Raw genomic sequence first — 19,910 nt, forward strand, 5'->3', positions numbered from 1 at the left:
ATCTTGACATTCAGGAACTAACAATAGCCTGTTGAAGATGACTTGTGTATCAAGCAGATCTTAGACAATGGAGCCACATGGATCCACATTACTTCCAAGCCTCTAGGCTTTCTCCATCTTGTCCTTCCTTACACCCAAAACCTCTTTCCTATCTAAGTGACAGGGAAACTAGAGTGTGGTAGCAAGGAAGAGCTAGATGAGGACAAGATAAAAGATGAGCAATCTTGACATTGGGAACTAACAATAGCCTGTTGAAGATGACTTCTGTATGAAACAGATCTTGGACAATGGATCCACATCACTTCCAATCCTCTAGGCTTTCCTAGTTGTGTGGTTAGTTGTAGTACCTCTATACATCTAAAGACACTGCCTCAATTGTGTACATGTATACTAGGAATGCAAATTGTGATTTGTTGAATGCAATATACAAAGTGCTATATGTTAAATGCTAAGTGTTGTGCTCCCAAGAAAGGGCATGTTCCTTGGTCTTATAATTTGGAAAAGAAGTGTGCTAAATGCCCCCCCCCAATGTGTGGTTGTGTGCTAAATACAAAGTGCTATGCGTTGAATGCAAAATGCTATGTGCTGAGCTATTTGATTACTCAATACAACAACACGTGCTCTTATTTTCAACTTTGAATTTCAAGCTTGCTTTCTTGTAATTGTGACAAATGCTATATGCTAAATGCAAAGTGCTAGGTTTGCAAGGAAGGGCATGTTTTCCTTGGTCTTATAAATTTTTGAGAGGAAGCGTGCAAGCTCTCCCCCAACACAAATGTTTGGTTATGTACTGAACACAAAATGTTATATGCTAAATGCAAAAAATGCTATGTGCTAAATTCAAAATGCTATTCGATTATAAGTGTGTGCCCGAATCTAGTTTTTCTTTTGTGAGTCATGGGCGTGGATGTCCAATTGAGTGGCTTTAGAGTCAGTCCCCATGCACTTGTGGAAGACACTATTTTGGAGATGCCGACCAAGTCGCTAGTCCCCATGCCATGCACTGCTAACCCTTCCCCGCCATATTTGAAGGCGCTGAACTGGAGTAGGGGGCATCCCCTGTGCCCATAAATTCCAACTCCGTGATTTGCGATCCAGTTTTTGGCTTCATTGCCGGTGGAGGTCTACGAAAGAGTGGAGCTCTTGTGGGAGGTGCGACTCTTGGTATGAAGCAAGTGAGCAACTCTCGGCTGAGCTGGCCATCGTTTTTGTAAGGGTGTTTACACAATTGCCCGCCTGTGGGCACGCCCAAGGCTCATGGACGAGCAAGATTGCCTGCCCAGCTGCCCACGATTCAGATGCGTTTATGGCATCTTGGGCGCCCATAGTGTGTAAATACCCTTAGAGGGCGCTGGGTGATCTTGAGCGAGAGGCCGTAGAGTTTCCACACGCTCGATAGGAGCCCCACACGTTTTTTTGGTTTGGGTCACCGGTCATGCATGCGTGGATCTGTTGACAAGTTTTGGCAACTACGAAGAATAAGTCATCGAGGGTTGAATTGAGCGTGTGACTATGGAGTCCATAGAAAGGCCGGCTCACCCATTACAATCAAAGGACGCTCCATTAGACAGTACGAGGTGTTTTCCCAGACAGGAAATCGATTGCAGGTCGACATGGGCGAACTAATGTATAGGTCTGGTACTTGTCTTCATTCTCAGAAAGGATTTTGATGGGTACAATTTTGAAAAACCAGTTGCCTTACTCTTGGGTCCTCGAGTTGTTGAGTCGTTGATCTTTCTTCTTGGTCGCTTGATCGTTTACGTTTCGCTTTTCATGTGGATCATCCATTGGTACGCATCTTAAATTCTTCCCGATGCAGAGCTGCGATGTCGGCTTTGTAATTGGCAGTAAGATCGGGATTTTCCCTGTTTCCAAGAACTTTATACTGAATGCAAATATTGTTTCAGTGCACTAAGTTCACTTTGTGGCTGCGGGCTGTGGAAAGGTGGCAACTCACACGCATATGCACGAGTAATTACGTTCTGAATTGCATGAGCATAAGTTGACGTTTTGTACAGATCAAAAGTAACATAACAATGGACAAAAAGTTCCAAATCTGCTCTTTCTTTCCGTAAAGGAGCAATATGCCCTTATCATTTAATCAAAAGATTCGCATTTTTTAGACGCTAAATTTTGCTGGAAATACCAGCTCCAAGTCTGTGTCGAATTTCCTGTCTTCTTTTACTGAATTGGAAAGTATAAAAGTTCATGTGCATAAGTGCTTTACGTCTTGGAATTTTGCCAAAACCACAGTGCCTGATTGTCATGTATGTTGATACTGGCCGACTTGTTTTACGCCTGGGATTGTTGAGCAGCCTCTGGAACAGTTAGGCTTCTTAGCATGACAACCTTCGTTGGGAGCCATGTACTTGGCCCAGGTTGTTGCAAGATCCCACTCACATCTGCATGCTGCTACAATACCTCATGTTGCATCCCTGGAGGAGTTTTCTCATGGAGAACCTGGTTAAAAAGGTTTGAGCTCAGAACCCGCTTTTATTCATATGAGTGACAGTGGGGAGGAGTATTTTCATATAGTCTGAGGACCTCATGCCTGGCATCATGGGGACTTCAGCCACGCCTTGACTTTTCCTAGTGTAATATGTCATATGGGAGCAGCTCAATCGTTTGTATGTCAGACACTGGGCTCTTAGTAGGGGCTGTGAGCATTCGATTCATGCCAAGCCAACTGCCTCAGATCCATTGTCAAATTGAAGAGGACGTACCAACCACTTGTGCCTCCGTCTGTGGGCATGTGTGTGCATAGATCAGAAGAAGAGAAAAGTGTCTGGCCTCTACACTCTCGACTCTCATCAGATTCACTCTAGGGACTGCAGGGTCAATAAAATGCCAATCACAAGCTACAAAATGCACAATCTAAAAATGTAGTAACTAACTGCAAAACACATAGTACAAGCTAACTGAGGAGATGTGAGGGAGAAGTGATCCTTTGACCTCTCAAAAGGGTCAGGGTCAAGCCTTCCAGGTAGCACTAATACAGTGTGCCCATTCAGAATGTATTAATACACATACATGGATGCAATACTTAAATCTGATTAGCTTGCGTAGAGTGTGTGAGGTATGGTGCATGCTTGTGTGATACGTGTCAAAGCCATATGGGTTAGACCAGTAAAATGATGCCGTATGGCATACATCCCTTCCATCCATGTTGGATGCATGTGGGGGTATGCCACCTCATGTGGCCCCTTAAAAATCTATAACCACCTACCACGTAACTGAACCTTTTATAATTCTTAACCAGAACGGAGTGATAATCAATGGTATCTCTGTTCGAGACACCATTTCTAAAGAACTTATTCTACATCAAATGAATGGAGCTGAAACTTGCATGGCTGACCAAAGGCGGGCCATTACAAAGGGCATCTCTAAGGATATCTCCATTATATAGCTGGAATCTTCTTCACAACTCCCTAGTAGTAATCGCCATGGATAAACATGCATACCCTAAAAAACGGAGCAGACCATGGGTAAAGCATGCAAAAAGTGTTGCATGATCCAGAATAATGACTGTTAGAGCAAATGACACCGACATGAGGATACCCACCAATTCTAAGAACTTGTCAACCCGGCAACGACTAGTAGAAATTAAGTCAAATGACCTGACACGACCCCGCAGGATCTGACCCTATCACTGACCTAGAATCTCGTCCTCGATACAACCAGAATCATAGCGCAGGTGCTCGATCCTCCCGACCACCCCCGAGCACGTGGGCTACAGCTCGACTCATCCATAGCTTCGATACACCACCTATGATCCGCCATGTAGATGGCCAGAGTCCCGTCTTGGGTCCAAGCCCCATCCATCAGTTGAGGAGCGCTCAACTGATCTACACAATAGCACTGGCCCTCCCTCTGTATAGAAGGAAACCCGCTATAGATAGCTCAATGCTATGAATAGCTCCCTCCATATAAAGCGAGCACTATATATGAATCAATCTCTATATATAGCAATCTTGGCTAAAAACAGCCATCCAGCCCTATGCTATCCCGTAACCCACGTTAACCTGCTATCCAACCCTAGGTACACCATGCACATGACATACTCCCCTTCCTCTAAGAACTCACTTTTGAGTTCACCAGAAAGCCCGAAAACTCTCTGTGAAGATGAGTCAATGCCAATAACTATACTCTGACTATCAATTTGAGTGTGCTATACTTTCCATGAGATTCAAATCAAAGAGAATCTAAGGCCAAAGCCACAATCTTTGATAACTAACCCAAGGAAAGTAAATCTCTCAATCTGAACAAGGTTACATATCGTCGAGTATTCTCCTCGAGAAATCCAATAACGCCTGAATCCACAGAGTTAATTCCGTTGGCATATCCCGTACACAAGCATGGTAAAATCTGTACCTGAAGGTAAATGATTCTATCAACCTTATCTATTGAGTATCCTTGAACTCAAAATTTTAGGTTGAGATAGAGGAATCATTGTTCGAAAAACCCCATCAATTGAACCCCTCGAGGCCAATTTTTTTTGTTGCAATTTCTATTAACCCTAATTCTTGAGTTACTTAGTATTCAGAAAATCCCTCAACGGAATACCCTTGTAATTCAAATTCTTGGGTTGAAATACATGACAGACTTTCCATCGCAGTACAATAAGGTGTCCGTTCATAACTCATGATGGAAGAATCTTCATGGAAGTATCAATGGACAAAATCCTGACCAAAGATACGGTCTCCTTGATCGATCCTCGAAATGCCCCTACATGAGGATAATCAGTAAAAGTTCAGTTGGCTATATCCATTCAATGGTACTGTTCTAGACATGTATATAGTCAACCATCATAGGAATAACATCCTCTGTGGTCCAAAGACTACAGAAACATACCATCCGAAATCTGTTAAAACAAGATCCAGTATCGAATATCCTGTATAAACTTGTGCACAACAAAACCGCTCCAATTCCTCGATACAACCAGAATCATAGCGTAGGTGCCTCGATCCTCCCGACCACCCCCGAGCACGTGGGCTATAGCGCGACTCATCCATAGGCCCGTACCTAACCCAGGCGACCCATACCACTTGAGCCCGTCCAGAGGACCTTCGATACACCACCTATGATCCGCCATGTAGATGGCCAGAGTCCCGGCCTGGGTGCAAGCCCCATCCATCAGTTGAGGAGCGCTCAACTAATCTACACAATAGCACTGGCCCTCCCTCTATATAGAAGGAAACCCGCTATAGATAGCACAATGCTATGAATATCTCCCTCCATATAAAGCGAGCACTATATATGAATCAATCTCTATATATAGCAATCTCGGCTAAAAATAGCCATCCAGCCCTATGCTATCCCGTAACCCACGTTAACCTGCTATCCAACCCTAGGTACACCATGCACATGACATGACCACTTCCCCAAAGCATAGAAATTCGAGTGATGGCATTAAACATCTTTCTTATAGGGGTTATTGATTTATTTGTTCCATGTAGCAGCAGAATTAAAGGACGTGTAAAAGTTTCAGATGTTGAGACAACTTCATGGAGAACCAAAGACTCATGTTGTACATGAAGACTCTTGTGTCTAGGTTCAGCTGAAGTAATGAGTATGAGCACGAAGCAGATCTAGCTCAGGGTACAATTCAAGTAGTGCAAAAGACTTACATCGACGAGCAGTGTGCTGAGTGCATGAAGCAGATCTAGCTCAGGGTACAATTCAAGTAGTGCAAAAGATTTACATCGAAGAGCAGTGTGCTGCGGAGTGCCTAAGTCCACCAGTATCCACAGAATCCACCAAGGTGGCACCTTAAACTAGGGATTTGCAACAGCGACACGCAAGAAGGTAGCAGTGAAGCTGAAAGTGGTGCATCACTAAGGAGAATTATGAACATTTGCCGTCAAACATATTGAGGAGGCAACGAAAATCTGCAATGGAGCTTGAGTGTGTGAACCGCTTGACAAAAGTGAAACACTTAATAACAGCGACTGGAGACTTGTACCTGCATCAAACTCAAAACAGAAGAGGCTAATAACCTTTGAGATCCAGTTGCAGGCAAGCTTCAATAACCATCTTTAAACTGGCTATGATTACTACAGTATCAATTACAGCAAGGGCTACTATTACTTTAAGTTTGCAAAAGACAAACTATTATAGAAATTACTACAGCAGAGCCTACCAGCTCTAGAGTCTAGAAATTGCAGGGATTGTGGCTTATAGACCCGAGAAGCTTTCATAATTCAAAGGCATCTCCAACATATTAGGTGGATAAAGCCAGACTTAAAATATAATTGTAGGTGTCTTTAAGTTCTCTCATCAGTGGAGATTCCCTCTCCTTAATAGGTCAAATCAGAGTTGGTCTTCTCCATAGAAGAGCCTGCATGCAACAATGGAAATGTTTCCTTATTTTTCATTATAATCCACAAGCACCTGCTTGTGAAGCTACTGTTGGAACATGAAGTCTAGGTGAGTGTTTTTAGTCTAGTGAGTCCTAGACCTGCCACGTGTCATATTCGGAGTTATCCCATATACACTATGGCCTTCTAGAGTCGAGTGTCACACACTATGTGTTGTACTTGTCTAGTCTTGTCATATCAGTCAACATCAAGCTATTCTATTAAGTGAGTACTTTGGTTATCATTATTTTGCACTTGTCTCTTCATGTTAGTCTTTTCATTTTCCTTTCCATTCCGTGCCATGTGCCTTCATGTGGTATCAGAGCCTAGCTCCTAGCCCTGTCTCTCCTTGCCTTTCCAAGAGGTTGAGGTGAGGGAGGACAATGAAGCTACTCTCCCTCCTCCTTGGAAGGCTGCCCACTCCTTCCTTGAGCCTCAACGTGGAGCTACCCATCCTCTTCATCGTTGCCCTCTTTCTCAGCCCGCAAATCTACCTATCCTCTTCACCCTTATCTTCTTCCATCCTCTTCATCGTGGCCCTCTTTCTCAGCCCGCAATATTCAGATCTGTTCGTGGATGGCTAGAAGACGTCGTGGAGGTTATTACCCAATCGTGGTCTACTTGAAGAGCCTTAGACTTTCTGCGCACTATTCCAACCAGAGGTGCTTGGGTTTGCATCGCCCAGCTTCAGCCTCAAATTCGTGCCCTCAAGTTATCATCAACAACCTCTGCTTCAGCCCGCCATTCTCCTTATGTTGCTGCCTCCTACATTGCTTCACTCGTGAGCTGCTGCCGACTATGGGCTGATCAAGCTGTGGTTAACTGTTCATGAGCTGTGTGGGTACTGTACGAATTGCCCCTGCTGGCTCGTGGCTGCTGTGCGATTTGCCTACTCCTCTCTTTGATGGCGGATCTGCATATTCTTGGGCTGAGCTATGGAGTGCAGGCGGTTTTGGGCAGAGATCTAGGCTTTGAGCTCACGGGATGATAGTTTCCAGCCTGCTGTCACTATCTTGATCTCCACCTTCATGAGTTTGCTGCTCCTCTATTTGTGAGTCTACTGTACCTGTACTTTTCCAGCCATGAAGTCTTCCAAATCAACTACCATTTCGTTCGAGAAGTTTTCTGGTAAGAACTTCCCTACATGGCAAAGAAAGATGCGTCTTTTACTTATGAAAGATGGAGTGTGGCATATTGTTAGTGGCAAGGATAAAAAGCCACCATCAGATGAAAAGAAAATTGCACACTTGGAGAATCTGAACGACAAAGCTCATTCTCGTTGATCATGAAAGACGGTATTTCTTGCTTTTTTATGTCCGACTCCCCACCATTCTGTTATGGAGTCAAGAGGGGATGTATTGTGGGAGCCTTTCTATTGGCTTTGATGGGTCTCTTTATCAGGCCTGGCCGAGTTCCAGGATGTTGGTGTATTCCCTAGACCTATGAGTGGGTCATGTAGCCATGCTATGATATGAGCCTCTGAGCTACATGGGGTGCACGGATTAGCAATCCATCATTGTCATGTGTTCTTGGTTCTGTTTCAGTAAACCCTTGAGGACCTTTCCTTCATGGGGGGATGTTGGAACATGAAGTCTAGGTGAGTTGTTTTAGTATAGTGATTCCTAGACATGCCACGTGTCATATTGGGAGTTATCCCTTATATACTATGGCTTTCTAGAGTCTAGTGTCACACACTGTGTGCAAGTACACAAAAGACTTGGTTATAAAAAGATAGCTTAGCAAGATTAGGATGCTTGAAATTCAAACGTATATGACCATCTCAACCAAGTTAAAGACTTGCTAGACCAGCTATTCATGCACAGTGAGAAGATGCCAGATCAACTCATAGCTAATCTTCTTCTCAGTTTACCCAATCGGTGTTACTTTTCGTTCCCACGCTGTCATAAGGAGAAAAGGCTCCCACTTTAGCCGAACTACATGGTTATCTCATTATTGAGGAAAAATCAAAAGGTTAGATAGTAAGGATAAATGACCTTAATGGCTGAAAACAGAAAACAATGTTCGAAACTCCAATTTTAACCATAAACCAAAACCACATGATAGTGCTAATGTGAGCACAATGGAAAGAATAATCATAAACTAAAAGAACCTAAGAAGATAGGCCTTTGCTATTATTGTGGGGAACCTATTAGTGTGAGGGTTGAGGAAATTGGCTTATACAAATTAACATCTTGTATGTCTAATTTCAAAACCTATTTTTCGGAGCCGAATAGCAAAGAAATCCTATGGCATGAAAGATTTGGTCATCTAACTATGCAAAGTCTGGTTCTTATGAGCCTGAAAGGTTTTGTGAATGGCCGATCTGGTCTTTTGCATGAGAAGATGATACGTATCATGGGAAAACACAACTGTGAAAATTTCCCAAAGGCCTCAAGGTTGATTGCATTGTTGAATTGATACATTATGACCTTTGAGGTCCAATAAATGTCAGAAAAATTGGTAAAAAGATATACTTTTTGACATTCAGTGATGATTGTTCAAGGAAGACATGGGTGTACACCTTGAAAAAGAATTTGAGATCCTTGCATATTTTAAAGAGTTTTTTGTCATAGTCGAAAACCAAACTGGCAAGCGTGTTAAGCTCTTATGTTAGATACAGCGGAAGACTATAATTTGACAAAATTTATTGAAATTTGTAGTGAAAAGTGAATTATTAGAAATCATACTACTTTCTATGATCCCTATCAAAATGAGCGCATGAGCTGCACCTTTAAGGCCATGAATATGCCTAACTGTCTATGGCTGAAGTAGTGAATACAGCTACATATCTTCATAACCAGAGTACAACACGGAATGTTAAACGAAACTCCTGAAAAGGCCTTGAAAGTTATACAATAGTTCACTTAAATAATATTTGTTGCATGGCTTATAAACTGATTTTTTATGCTAACAGAGAGGAATTGGAGGATAAATTAATCAAAGAAATATTTGTGGGCTATAGTGATTATCCTAAAGCTTACAGGATTTGGCATTCTGGAGCAAGAAAGATTCTTATAAGTAGGGATGTAATTTTTGATGAATATATTGGATATGCTTTACCATAACATAGATCATTCTTTCCTATCATTGAGACAGTGGAAGAAAAGATTAATGTACCCATTGTTGCTGAAGAACCTTCATCTGACGTTGCTGAAGAAGAACCTAAGTTTGCTAATTTGCTAAATGGTTACATGAAACTATTAAAGGAGTACAAATCATAGATGAACTCTCCACTAGCGAGAATGGACCTAGGAGATGTACTAGAACACGAAGCGCACTTGTTTGATAGACTCAATGTTTAATGCTGACGCTTGAATGAGAAAACCAAAGATAATCCCGATTGGCATTAAACCATGAAAGCGGAGTATGATAGGATTGTACAGAATAAGACTTGTAGTAGACTCAGCACTAGGCAAAACTTCCATCGGCACTAAAGGCAAGAGTGATGGAAGTCCTTGCCGCTTCATAGTCACGAACCAAATGAGCTCCACGATCCGAGTTCTTTGTTGCAGTCCCCTAGCCCAACTCACCTATTAAACAAAGGTTAACACTCGCCTTAGGGTTAGCCTAGAAGAAAGGTATAGATTATGGCAGGACCTTTGCACTTGTAGCCAAACATAATATAATCATATAGATTGTGACCCTTGCTGCTCATTGTTGCTCTCTTCAACAGATGGATGTTAAGACCATATTTCTAAGCGATGATCTAAAAGAGGAAGTCAAAAAGCAAAGAGAAGAATGTTGGCTTCAATCCATACAAATCTTTCTTCAGATTACAAACCCCTCGTTCTTGGTATTCATAGATAGATAAACATTTCTAAGAGAAAGGATTTACTAAAGGTTCAACACGATGGGCATAAAGCCAAATTCATTGTTCATTAAGGGGGAGCGTTGGAAAAGTGAGTGATGAACAATGGATTAGTTCATTGGTTCACCATTGGTGTGATTAATGGTTAGGATTATTAAAGGTTTAAATGATTGGTAGTTAGAGACCTAGGTTCATAGATCACCTATGACATTATGTTATTGGTAGGTAATTAGAGATTTTGGCCGCATGCATACCCCAAAGTGCATCCACCATAGAAGGAGGGAATGGATGCCACATGGTTCCATTTTACTGGTCTAACCTGGGTGGTTTTGCCTTTGCCATGTATCACAAAGGCATGCCTTCAGAGCTAATCAGATTTTACGTACTGCATTTAAAATTTTAGAGAGAGAAGTGAAGGCCAGCAGCACTGGACAGAGAATGTCTGTTCCAGCCTCCAGAAGTGCATATAATTAAAGAAGGTGGAGACGGATGTTCCAGCAGGGTGCAGCGAAGGCACCAGCGAGAACAGCAGCCCTTAGCCATTGTGAAGAGCTCAACCATTGAGCAGATCACATAGGGGAGAAAGGGTGCTGACAGAGAGAGTTTTGGGGATCGTCCCATGGACACTGAAGACCTCATTGAGAGGTGCACAGAAAGATTGAGCAGCAGATTAGGGCAACAGTGTGTGGCCTCCATGCCAGTTCTAGTGGGCAGCACCCCGCTGTGCAGATATTGTGGTTTGTCAGCGCACCACTTTTGGGTTCTCTCTTTGGACATTCTTATTCAGTTATTGGTTGCCATATTTTGCTGTCTATTCGAGGTTTGAGCATGGTTTACATTTCTTGTATGTGTGGACATCACGAGTAGGACTAAGAGTTCTCAGGTGTGATTTTGTGGACTATTCAATTTTCCTCGCGTAATCTAAGACGGTACTAGAAGCTAGGACTTCAGCTAGAAGTACATGTCCAGATATTTTTCAACAGGGTGCAATGTGAACCAGGTAAAAGTTTTGGTGTGGCTTGGTTGTATCAAATCTGGGAGGAGATGCTGGACAAACTTATTTTCTTATGCTCCCATCTTGCTGATACCAAAGAGATTTTGAGTTGGTGCGTGTGATGCAATGAGGTTCTTTGTTGGTGATTGACTATGAAACAGGTTGATTATCATAGATTTTGAAAATTATTCACACCATATACAGCCTTCCTTAAGCTCCCTCAGCGCAGAGCCTGCAAAATACAAGACTGCAACCTTGCCATCATATAGTTGAAAGTCCTTGTTGCTCGGGTGATCGACTTGACTAAACTTCATACATTTGCTTAGTATTCATGGTAACCCCTCAACTTTCTTGTATTGATAAGACATCTTTGATGCCACAACAGCATGACGAAAATTGACAATTCTGTAAGATGATAAATTCTCTGATCTTTGACTTAGTGATTCTTGAGACTTCATTGTGTGGTGATGGATTTTGTATTTTTGACATGTATATCACTATTTCCGCACATGCTGGTGGTAGTGGAATGGAATCATAGACCTTGAGCGAGGCACAAGCTGTTAGATAGCCTTTCAGTATATGTGATGTATTCTGTGGGGGGGGTTTGATGGTCCTAAAATTATGCATCAACGTTGATTGTGATTACTCTGATCTAATGTCAAAAGTAAGGGTAGTGCACTAGTTTTTCTGGGAAAATGCACTCAGAATTTTATTCATTCTTCTATTTGTTGAACTCATTTTAGATTGTGTATTTCAGTTGTCTAAGGTGTGGAGCATCATTGAATCTGAATTCCAACAATCTTTATCCTCCTGATTTCTATTTTGAGGCTGGGAATAAAGGAACATTTTCATTTTTCTCAATAGATGAAAGCAAATTTCAGCAACAACGGGAGGAAAAGCTTATGCCTTTCTTTGAAAGTTGGGATTATTGGGGTATTGAACGCAAGAGAACCAAGCTTCTCTGCAATTCTTGTGGTGCTTTAGTGGGTTACATTTATGATGATGGTCCCCCTGTTGGCAACAGTACTGGACAATTTCACATGGGACCAAGTCAAGTGGTGCCTCGGCACAGGAGGTATCGAATAAAAATCAAAGCTTTACACATTTTCTGAACATGGATACGGTTCCAGTCCAGTTACATATGATATTACTGCAGCTGTTGGAGATTGCAAGACATTGCATTTTGTAAAGCTTTGATGTTGTTCAGATAGTCAGTCCATTATGCATAGTGTTATCTTGTTTGATTGTGAAGACATCACTGAAACTTTGACAAAACAAATTTGTGTCAATCTGGCCTCATGAAGGGTTAGGCACAATCCTTTTGTGTATGAATTTTGATCTTAAATAGTGAACTTCAGTAATGATAATTTTGCATGTTTTCCTTTACTACAATTGGATCACCCCTGTTATGTCTATGATAGAAATTTGGGTAGGCGAGTGCTGCATGTCCTGATGTTCAAAGAGTTGAAGGATCAGGTTTCCCAGAAATCAAATTTAACTAGACATTTTCGGAATGTGTCCCTTAAATCGACATGTGAAGTCAGTGACTGTTTCATAGATATTATTAGGATACAAACAGATTTTATCCAATTTTTGTTTGTCTAAACTTTTTGTATTGCACCTAGCTATATTTTTATCTATGAATGTGTTTAGAAGGGACTTTTCTTTTAATGTCTAGTGGCTTGTAATGTGGGAAACATTTGAAAGACTGGTTTTAATTTTGACACTTCAAAAATAATCTCCTTAATTGGTATATCAATGCATCGACCATGGGAAAATAAGCTGCATCATATTAGTGAGTTGATGGCATGACAAAAGTGGCATCTAATCTTTGATTTATCTATGTGAAATCACAGAAAGACTAGGATGAATTGTGGATCAAGCTTCCATAAAGCTAGCCATGAATGATGGCACAAGCGGATTGTTACTGGTCCAACCAACCCAACTCCAATAGTCCATGTCCAGTAACAATGCGATCTCCAACCCCTTATCCGGAGTCATCGGACTCTTGGTCAAATGGCATTTGTGAAGCCTTTATGGCTAGGTGGCATTTGTTAGGGCCTTTATGGCCATGCCGCATAATCAAGTTCGGACTGTTGCCATAGGGCGTTCTCACGGTTAGTTGTTTAAAACGTCTCTTAGTTTAAACCCTTGGCATCATCACAAGTCGTGGATGACTGTTGGCGCGAAAGTAGGATTTATAGGGCGTGTCGCCCCATTGTAAAGGGGTTGTTGAGCTTCAGTTGTCTTTGTAATACAAAGTATTCTAAGCTTTTTGGCCCTTGCATTGAATGGTTGGACTCCGTGGTGGTGCAATAGACGTACTCTTCATACAAAACTTTTGACTTTCCTTTTGGCTATCTGCTTCATTTTTGTTCTCTCTGTTCCACGTCCAACGTCGTGTTTTTAAGTTGCGACCCGACCCGTACACATTAAGTAACCACTCGACTCGTTTGCTTTGTTTTTGACCCGTGGTGTTGTGTTTGTGCACACATTGTATCGATACACTAGTTAACAAAGTAGAAATAAACATCTGTTAACACTTTGGCGACCATGATTCTCCCCTCTTCCCTTATGGTACATGTCTACACACGAACCCCTTATCTTTGTTGTGAGCAACGTTGCTCTTTCAACTCGCTAGACTATGTGGAGTTTGAGGAGGCTAGTAGCACACTGTGGAGTTTGAGGAGGCTAGTAGCAGCACTCTTCCTGACGACACTCAATCCGAGGGTTCACTAGTCTCTTTCTCATGTTTCTCTTAGCCTTCGGGAGGCATCATTCCAATACCATTGTTGTATCATCCCCTGTTGCGTTTCCACTAGTGTTGCTCGTGCTCGCACACGTTTCCAACCAATCATGACAGTAAAGTATCCTAAATTCCGCTCTAACTGGCAATGTTGATGCCCACGTTATGTTGTTTGAGAATGCTTGGCCAATGTTCCAGTGGCGCAATGCACGGAATCACTAAAGATGTCCACATTTCTTTCGACACTCCAGCAAAAAGCGTCTCTTGGGTTGCCCAGTATGCTGATATTCCTTTTGTAGATTTTGTGTTGCTCGACGTTGCCTCTCTCCTTCGATATCATGAAGAAAAGACTGTTGTTCAGGTCGTCGTCGAAATATCTCACGCTCGATGATTATGTGGCTAAGTTTCAAATGCTTCTTAACTGCCTCTTTGTCGTCGTGAATCAGCCCGTCGAGGAAGTATTGAACTTGTATTTTGTTCATGGCCTTAACCGGAAACTAAAACTAGATGTGGCATCTACATATGTTGCTGCAATGACATTCCAGGACCCATTGATGGCGCAGAACACGTAGAACAAATGTTTAGTTCACAGGGGCAGCTAGCACAACAAGTCTCGCACTAGTCGAACAGACTCTGGGGCCGAATCCTCTTCCTCTGCATCAGAAGGCGGTAGCTCCAACGATGAGGTGAAAAACCATTGGGAGTGATGACATTCGAGTAAAAAGACCGATACATCTTCGTTAACGAACGCCGTAGCAATGGCACAGTAGGTACTCCAAGTCTTTGCAGCACTGGGTGTCATTAGGAAAAAAGGGAGCTCATTTTGGGGACCTATAAGAAATTTTGGGGTGATGACATTCGAGTAAAAAGACCGATACATCTTCGTTAACAGACTCCGTAGCCTCCTTGAGAATGGCACGGTAGCTACTCCAAGTCTTCGCACTGGTGTCATTAGGAAAAAAGGGAGCTCATTTTGGGGCCCTATAAGAAATGTGCAATTTCTGATAGCAATTGTATGCAATATTCATGCAACTAATTATGTAAACTTTAATCACTCATATGATTCAAAAAAAAAGATCGACACATATGTTATGGAATAAGATCTATTAGATGGACTACAAGACACACGACCGAGCCCACCACTACCTTTGTTGCTCATACAAGACCCAAGAGACTCTACTAAGGACCCTAAGACTCAGACAAGACGAACAGCTGCTCAAACGACTCTCATAAGAGAGCTTTCGACAAAAAAAGAGAGAACACAAGTCGTCGTCTCTTCAAATACCTACGAGGTCACAACCATGCACCGAACAGTCCACAATCACCGCCACCTGAATGATCTCGTCCCATTACATGCACGAGGCAGCCAATCAACCAAGCCCTAAAGCATGGACCAATAGTAATCTATGAACCAGCTGCAATAATCCAATCACCAACAACCACGTGTCTGCATACACTCTCTCCTATGAGGGCGTACCCAACAATTTCTCCCTTTTTCTTTCCTCCAAAGTACACAAAAATAACAAAATATGTACAATAACCGTTAATGTGTCAGAGGATATAGGAATAAAGATATTCTTTAATCTTCAACACCCATTTCTAACGAGATTTTGAATTCAATGCTCCTATATGCCACTACTTTTCGTAACAGATTTTGCACCCGTCTGGACGATGAGTTTAGCTCCTTTGTAACGACCACAAATGTCATAACTAATCTCACCATATCTTTGGCTTTCAAACTTTTCAAAGCTTACCGCCATCATCAATACATCATTTTATCAAAAGGTGATGAGATTGTGAAACAATGGGAGGACCACAAGAGATGACTCCACCATCTCCATATTGAATTAAAAGAACATTATGTGCCTTTGCCAACATGACAGAAGGTCCACACATAGGTGCCATGCAAAGAGAGAACATGAGGAGAGAAGGCTTACAACGTATCAACTTATGGTGTGATGGAGGCATCTATCCGACATGTCTAGTTATAAACTCTACTCGTCCATTTTCCTATCCAACAACATTGTTGAAGCTTGTGGGTGACAAGAATGAGGGAATGCATGGATATATCACAGCTCAATATCCACTTGCACAAATGTATAAGTGCTTGTACAAACAAGAAGCAAAGACAAAAATGTATCAGATGGCCAAACTCTCCGAATTAAAAGAGCAACTAGAGAAAGAAATTGAAAAACACACTAAGACGAAGGAGAAGCTATGGAAAGCTAGAACGAAAGCAACCCCATTGGGTGATAGAGTTAGAAATAGAAAAATTCAAAACATTGCAAAATTAAAAGATGGAAGTGGAGGGTGCAAGCGCTTAGTTCAGGAAGCAAGGTAAGTTTATCTTTGCTTTTGTTATTTTGAATGCAACACAAATTAAAGGTTCAATATTGTTGTGATAATGGCAGTCAATCATAGAAAACTCGTGTGTGTGCATTGTTACGGTAGAAAAATCTTAGATTCTTTAAAGGAGAATATTGATCCTAATGCCCTTCCAATGAAAGAAATGAAAGGTTTATTGTCAACTATTATTGTGAAAAGTATGCTAGAGGGGAAAAAGTTTAAACCCATCAACCGCAACGTTGTGCAACATCTCATAGATAGCAACAAAGTTTATTTTGGTTTAATCCAAGAGACTCTCGATGAGAGTGGAGTTAACACGAAAGTTTGCATCTTATTTTCAAAGCAATATCATTGACCTTGAAATATCAGAGGATAAAATGTGTGCTCCTACCAAAGCCTACAGAACTATGGAAGGTAATAGGTCTACTCAACCAGCAAGTAGATAATTATATTGGACATTGTTTTCGTATTCAATGGGTGTACAAAGGCAACAAGGGAAACACTATTTGTAATCCTTGGAACAACATTTTCGTCAGTCTTCAACTATTACAAAGGATAATGATTGAATTTTATGGTATCACATTTGAAGAGTGTCAAGGACCTCTCATATTTATTATAAATCTAGATGAATTCGAAACAAGGAGAAAATAATTGAAAGAGTGACAATCACACTAATGAATAGAGCTCTTGAAGTAGGCTCAAAGCACTTTAGTGTGCAATCAAAAAAGTACATTTGTGGCTACGCTCATTTGAGGTAAGCATAGACTTAGGTTTCAAATCTAATGCTCAACTCATAGACTTCTCCTACTGTGAGGGCTACCCTTGCTCTGAGGGCTAGACTTCTCCTGCTTTGAGGGCTACCCCTGGGGCAATGGCTAATCCTTTGAAGGGGCCTGTGGTGGAAGCTGAGTATCCTGAGGAGGGTCCTAAGGTGGAAGGTGAGCATCCTCTAAAGGGTCTTGAGATGGAACTTGAACATCCTATGGAGGGTCTTGAGGTGAAAGATTATCCTTCGAAGTAATTTTACCACATTGGGATGGTCATCCTATGCTTGAACCTATATAGTTGGCTCAAGCACAAGAGTAAGGTCATTGTATCAGATCGTCGTGTCATAGTGGCTAAGAGCTAGGAAAAGAAGACTGTAGCAGCTTATGGGTGAGCTATGTCTTTGGCTACAGGTAAAGAGTAGCCTGCCTCTACACCCTCTCAACCATTGAGAGGTGATGAGGTTCAAAGGGCATAACACTTGGCTAGTAACATAGACAAAGTGTCAATCTTGGCCTATTTCACAGAGAGGGAGATCCAAGTTGGCAAGAAAAAGTGGGTCTCTGCATTCCCAATAAAGCTATCAACCCAAAGCATGGCATCTGTTTCCCATTGCACCCGACTCACAAGGTCATCCTAACCTTTAGACTGCAAATTGGTCTTAGCATGACCAAGAATCCTCCTCTTCATAGTGCTAACTCCCGCTAAACTAGATATAGTTGATTCCATCCACTCTCTTGCATGTTGCACACCCTAATAACAAAGGCATCACAAATGCTTATCATCACTCTCTTGCTCTTGCCCTTACTTAGCTCTTCCCCTACTTTTCGCTTAGTGCTAAGAGGGGGTTGATTGTAAAAAGGGAGGTTCATTTATTTTAAATAAATTAATTATAATAAGGGGGTTCATTTAAGCCAAGGGGTTGATTTATACTGAGGGGATTAAGGGGTTTAATTATACTAAATGTGTCTTGTTTTTTTTTGTGAGAGAGACATTTAGTTTTTTTAATGAGAGAGACATTTAGTTTATGCATGTTCGCTATATGTTCATTATACTAAGGGGTCTTTCAAAAAAACAAGTTTGAATTATGCTAAATATATATTGAAGGGGTTAACTATAGACTAAGGTTGTTAATTCATACTAAGGGGTTAATGAAATTAAGGAGGTTAACTTAAACTCTAGTATTATATTAGATTAAAGTATTAGATTAAATATATTATTAGATTATCTAGTGTTAGTATTAATTTATTGAATTAATACTATGGTATTAGCTTAACTATGGGGTGTCTTAGGATGATTGGCATCACTTAAAAAAAAAGAAAAGTGTTACACTAGTGGCAAGATAAGATACGTTGGAATCTAGAGGCCATACCCACCTCATGGCACATGTATGCGTTAATGAGATTAAGGCTAAAAAAGGGCACAATGTAAGTGCTATAGGACATGTGGCAGTTTGATGGGTTTAATCCCATAAAGACATTGGAGAAATGAGCTCTGTGGTATAAATAACTATATGTTTCAACATTCAAGAAAGAAGGTCTCTCATAATGAAAGAACAAAATACTTGAGAACGTTTCCAATGTGGTTGAAACAAAAGGTAAGTAATAATACCCTTGATTCTCATTCACATATAGATTTGTTGGACTAAAAATAGTTCTAACTTTATTTTATTTTCTTCCTGTAGGTCACCGACTTAGTTCAAAGTGGAAGCTTTGAAGGTGATGACTATTTTATACTTCTTGATTTAGAAGAAGGGCCTAGTCATAAGGTAGTTTCTCATCAACAAATATGTGTCAATGGATGTGGGGGTTAAAGGCCATTGTACCTTAACCTCAGTTATGTATAATACTCAAACACATATATATATGGATGACATAGAAGATTAAGGTGTTCTGCACCCACCAAAACTTGTGTGACTCTCTCTTTTGGCTCTCCCTCTCTCTCTCATCTTCTTCCATTCTGCTTTCATTGTTGAGATCTCTCAACTGGTATTAGAGTGCGGCTATTCTAGTTGAGCCCGAGTGTGAGCTTGGAGCCTAAACTCTATTGCTACAGCTCTGTGGGAGGAAGTAGAAGCTTCATTGGGTGTCTTTACCTCCATCCTAATGTGTAGAGACCTTGTGGAAACCTTTGGAAAGTTCTCTGAGTGGTTTTTGCAAGCTAGTAGGTGGTTTTAGAGGCAAAAAGATAGTCTATTTTAGACCTGAGAGTCTTGTAATGAAGATATATTTCTCTAGAGCCTGAATCTTGCCCTAAGATCAAAAGCAAAGTTGTAAAAGACTTTGAGTACTTCATTTTTTGTTTTTACATCTCTGTCATCCGAGTTTTTAGTGAAAAGTTGCAACTCCTACAAAAAGTGACGAAATTCAGATACTCTTAGTGGATTAGGAGCAGTCCAAAACTTCTATCTATGAAGCTACTTCCAATTCTGTAAAGTTCTAAAGCTGTAGCAAAGCTCTGTTTACTCCAACGTCTTCATTCCGTCATTTCCTATGTGAGTGGAAACTCAACATTCGGGCCTCCATTTGCAGAGCTATCTATCCCTTTGGATCCGAGACTACCTAAAACATATGTCTACAAAGCTGCTTGCTATTCCATGAAGAATCGAGGGAGGTGTGATTCTCTATGTTTTTCCATTGTGGCTATGGCATTTTGGCTAAGGTTAAGTTTCCTAAGGTTCATTTTTGCAAAGAAATACAAGGGTTGACTGGCTCTTACTCCATCCTTGGATGAGATTTTGGAGTTGTGGCAGAAGAGGGATATTTGCAAATTGTCTTGTTGAGTTCGATTATGCAATGATGCCCATGTTTTGAGACATCCCAGGTTCTATTTTCACTAGCGGGCATTGCCGTGGGGCCGTGATTTCTTGGATATACCTCATGCAGATCACTCTGC

General features: G+C 41.3%; 1 protein-coding gene across 1 annotated transcript; it reads left to right on the top strand.

Moving 5' to 3' along the window:
* The first annotated feature begins 1,390 nt into the window (after nucleotides 1–1,390).
* LOC147899980 (methionine-S-oxide reductase) lies at nucleotides 1,391–12,542 on the top strand. The gene is made up of 2 exons (XM_087377336.1): nucleotides 1,391–1,633; nucleotides 11,916–12,542. The coding sequence occupies exons 1-2, from the start codon at nucleotides 1,614–1,616 to the stop codon at nucleotides 12,268–12,270; spliced, it is 375 nt and encodes a 124-aa protein (XP_087233462.1). The 5' UTR covers nucleotides 1,391–1,613; the 3' UTR covers nucleotides 12,271–12,542.
* The last annotated feature ends 7,368 nt before the right edge of the window (nucleotides 12,543–19,910 follow it).

The sequence above is a fragment of the Dipteris shenzhenensis genome, chromosome 7, assembly GCF_047967505.1.
Source record: "Dipteris shenzhenensis isolate YYH24624 ecotype China chromosome 7, Dip_SZ_1.0, whole genome shotgun sequence".
Classification (NCBI taxonomy): domain Eukaryota; kingdom Viridiplantae; phylum Streptophyta; class Polypodiopsida; order Gleicheniales; family Dipteridaceae; genus Dipteris; species Dipteris shenzhenensis.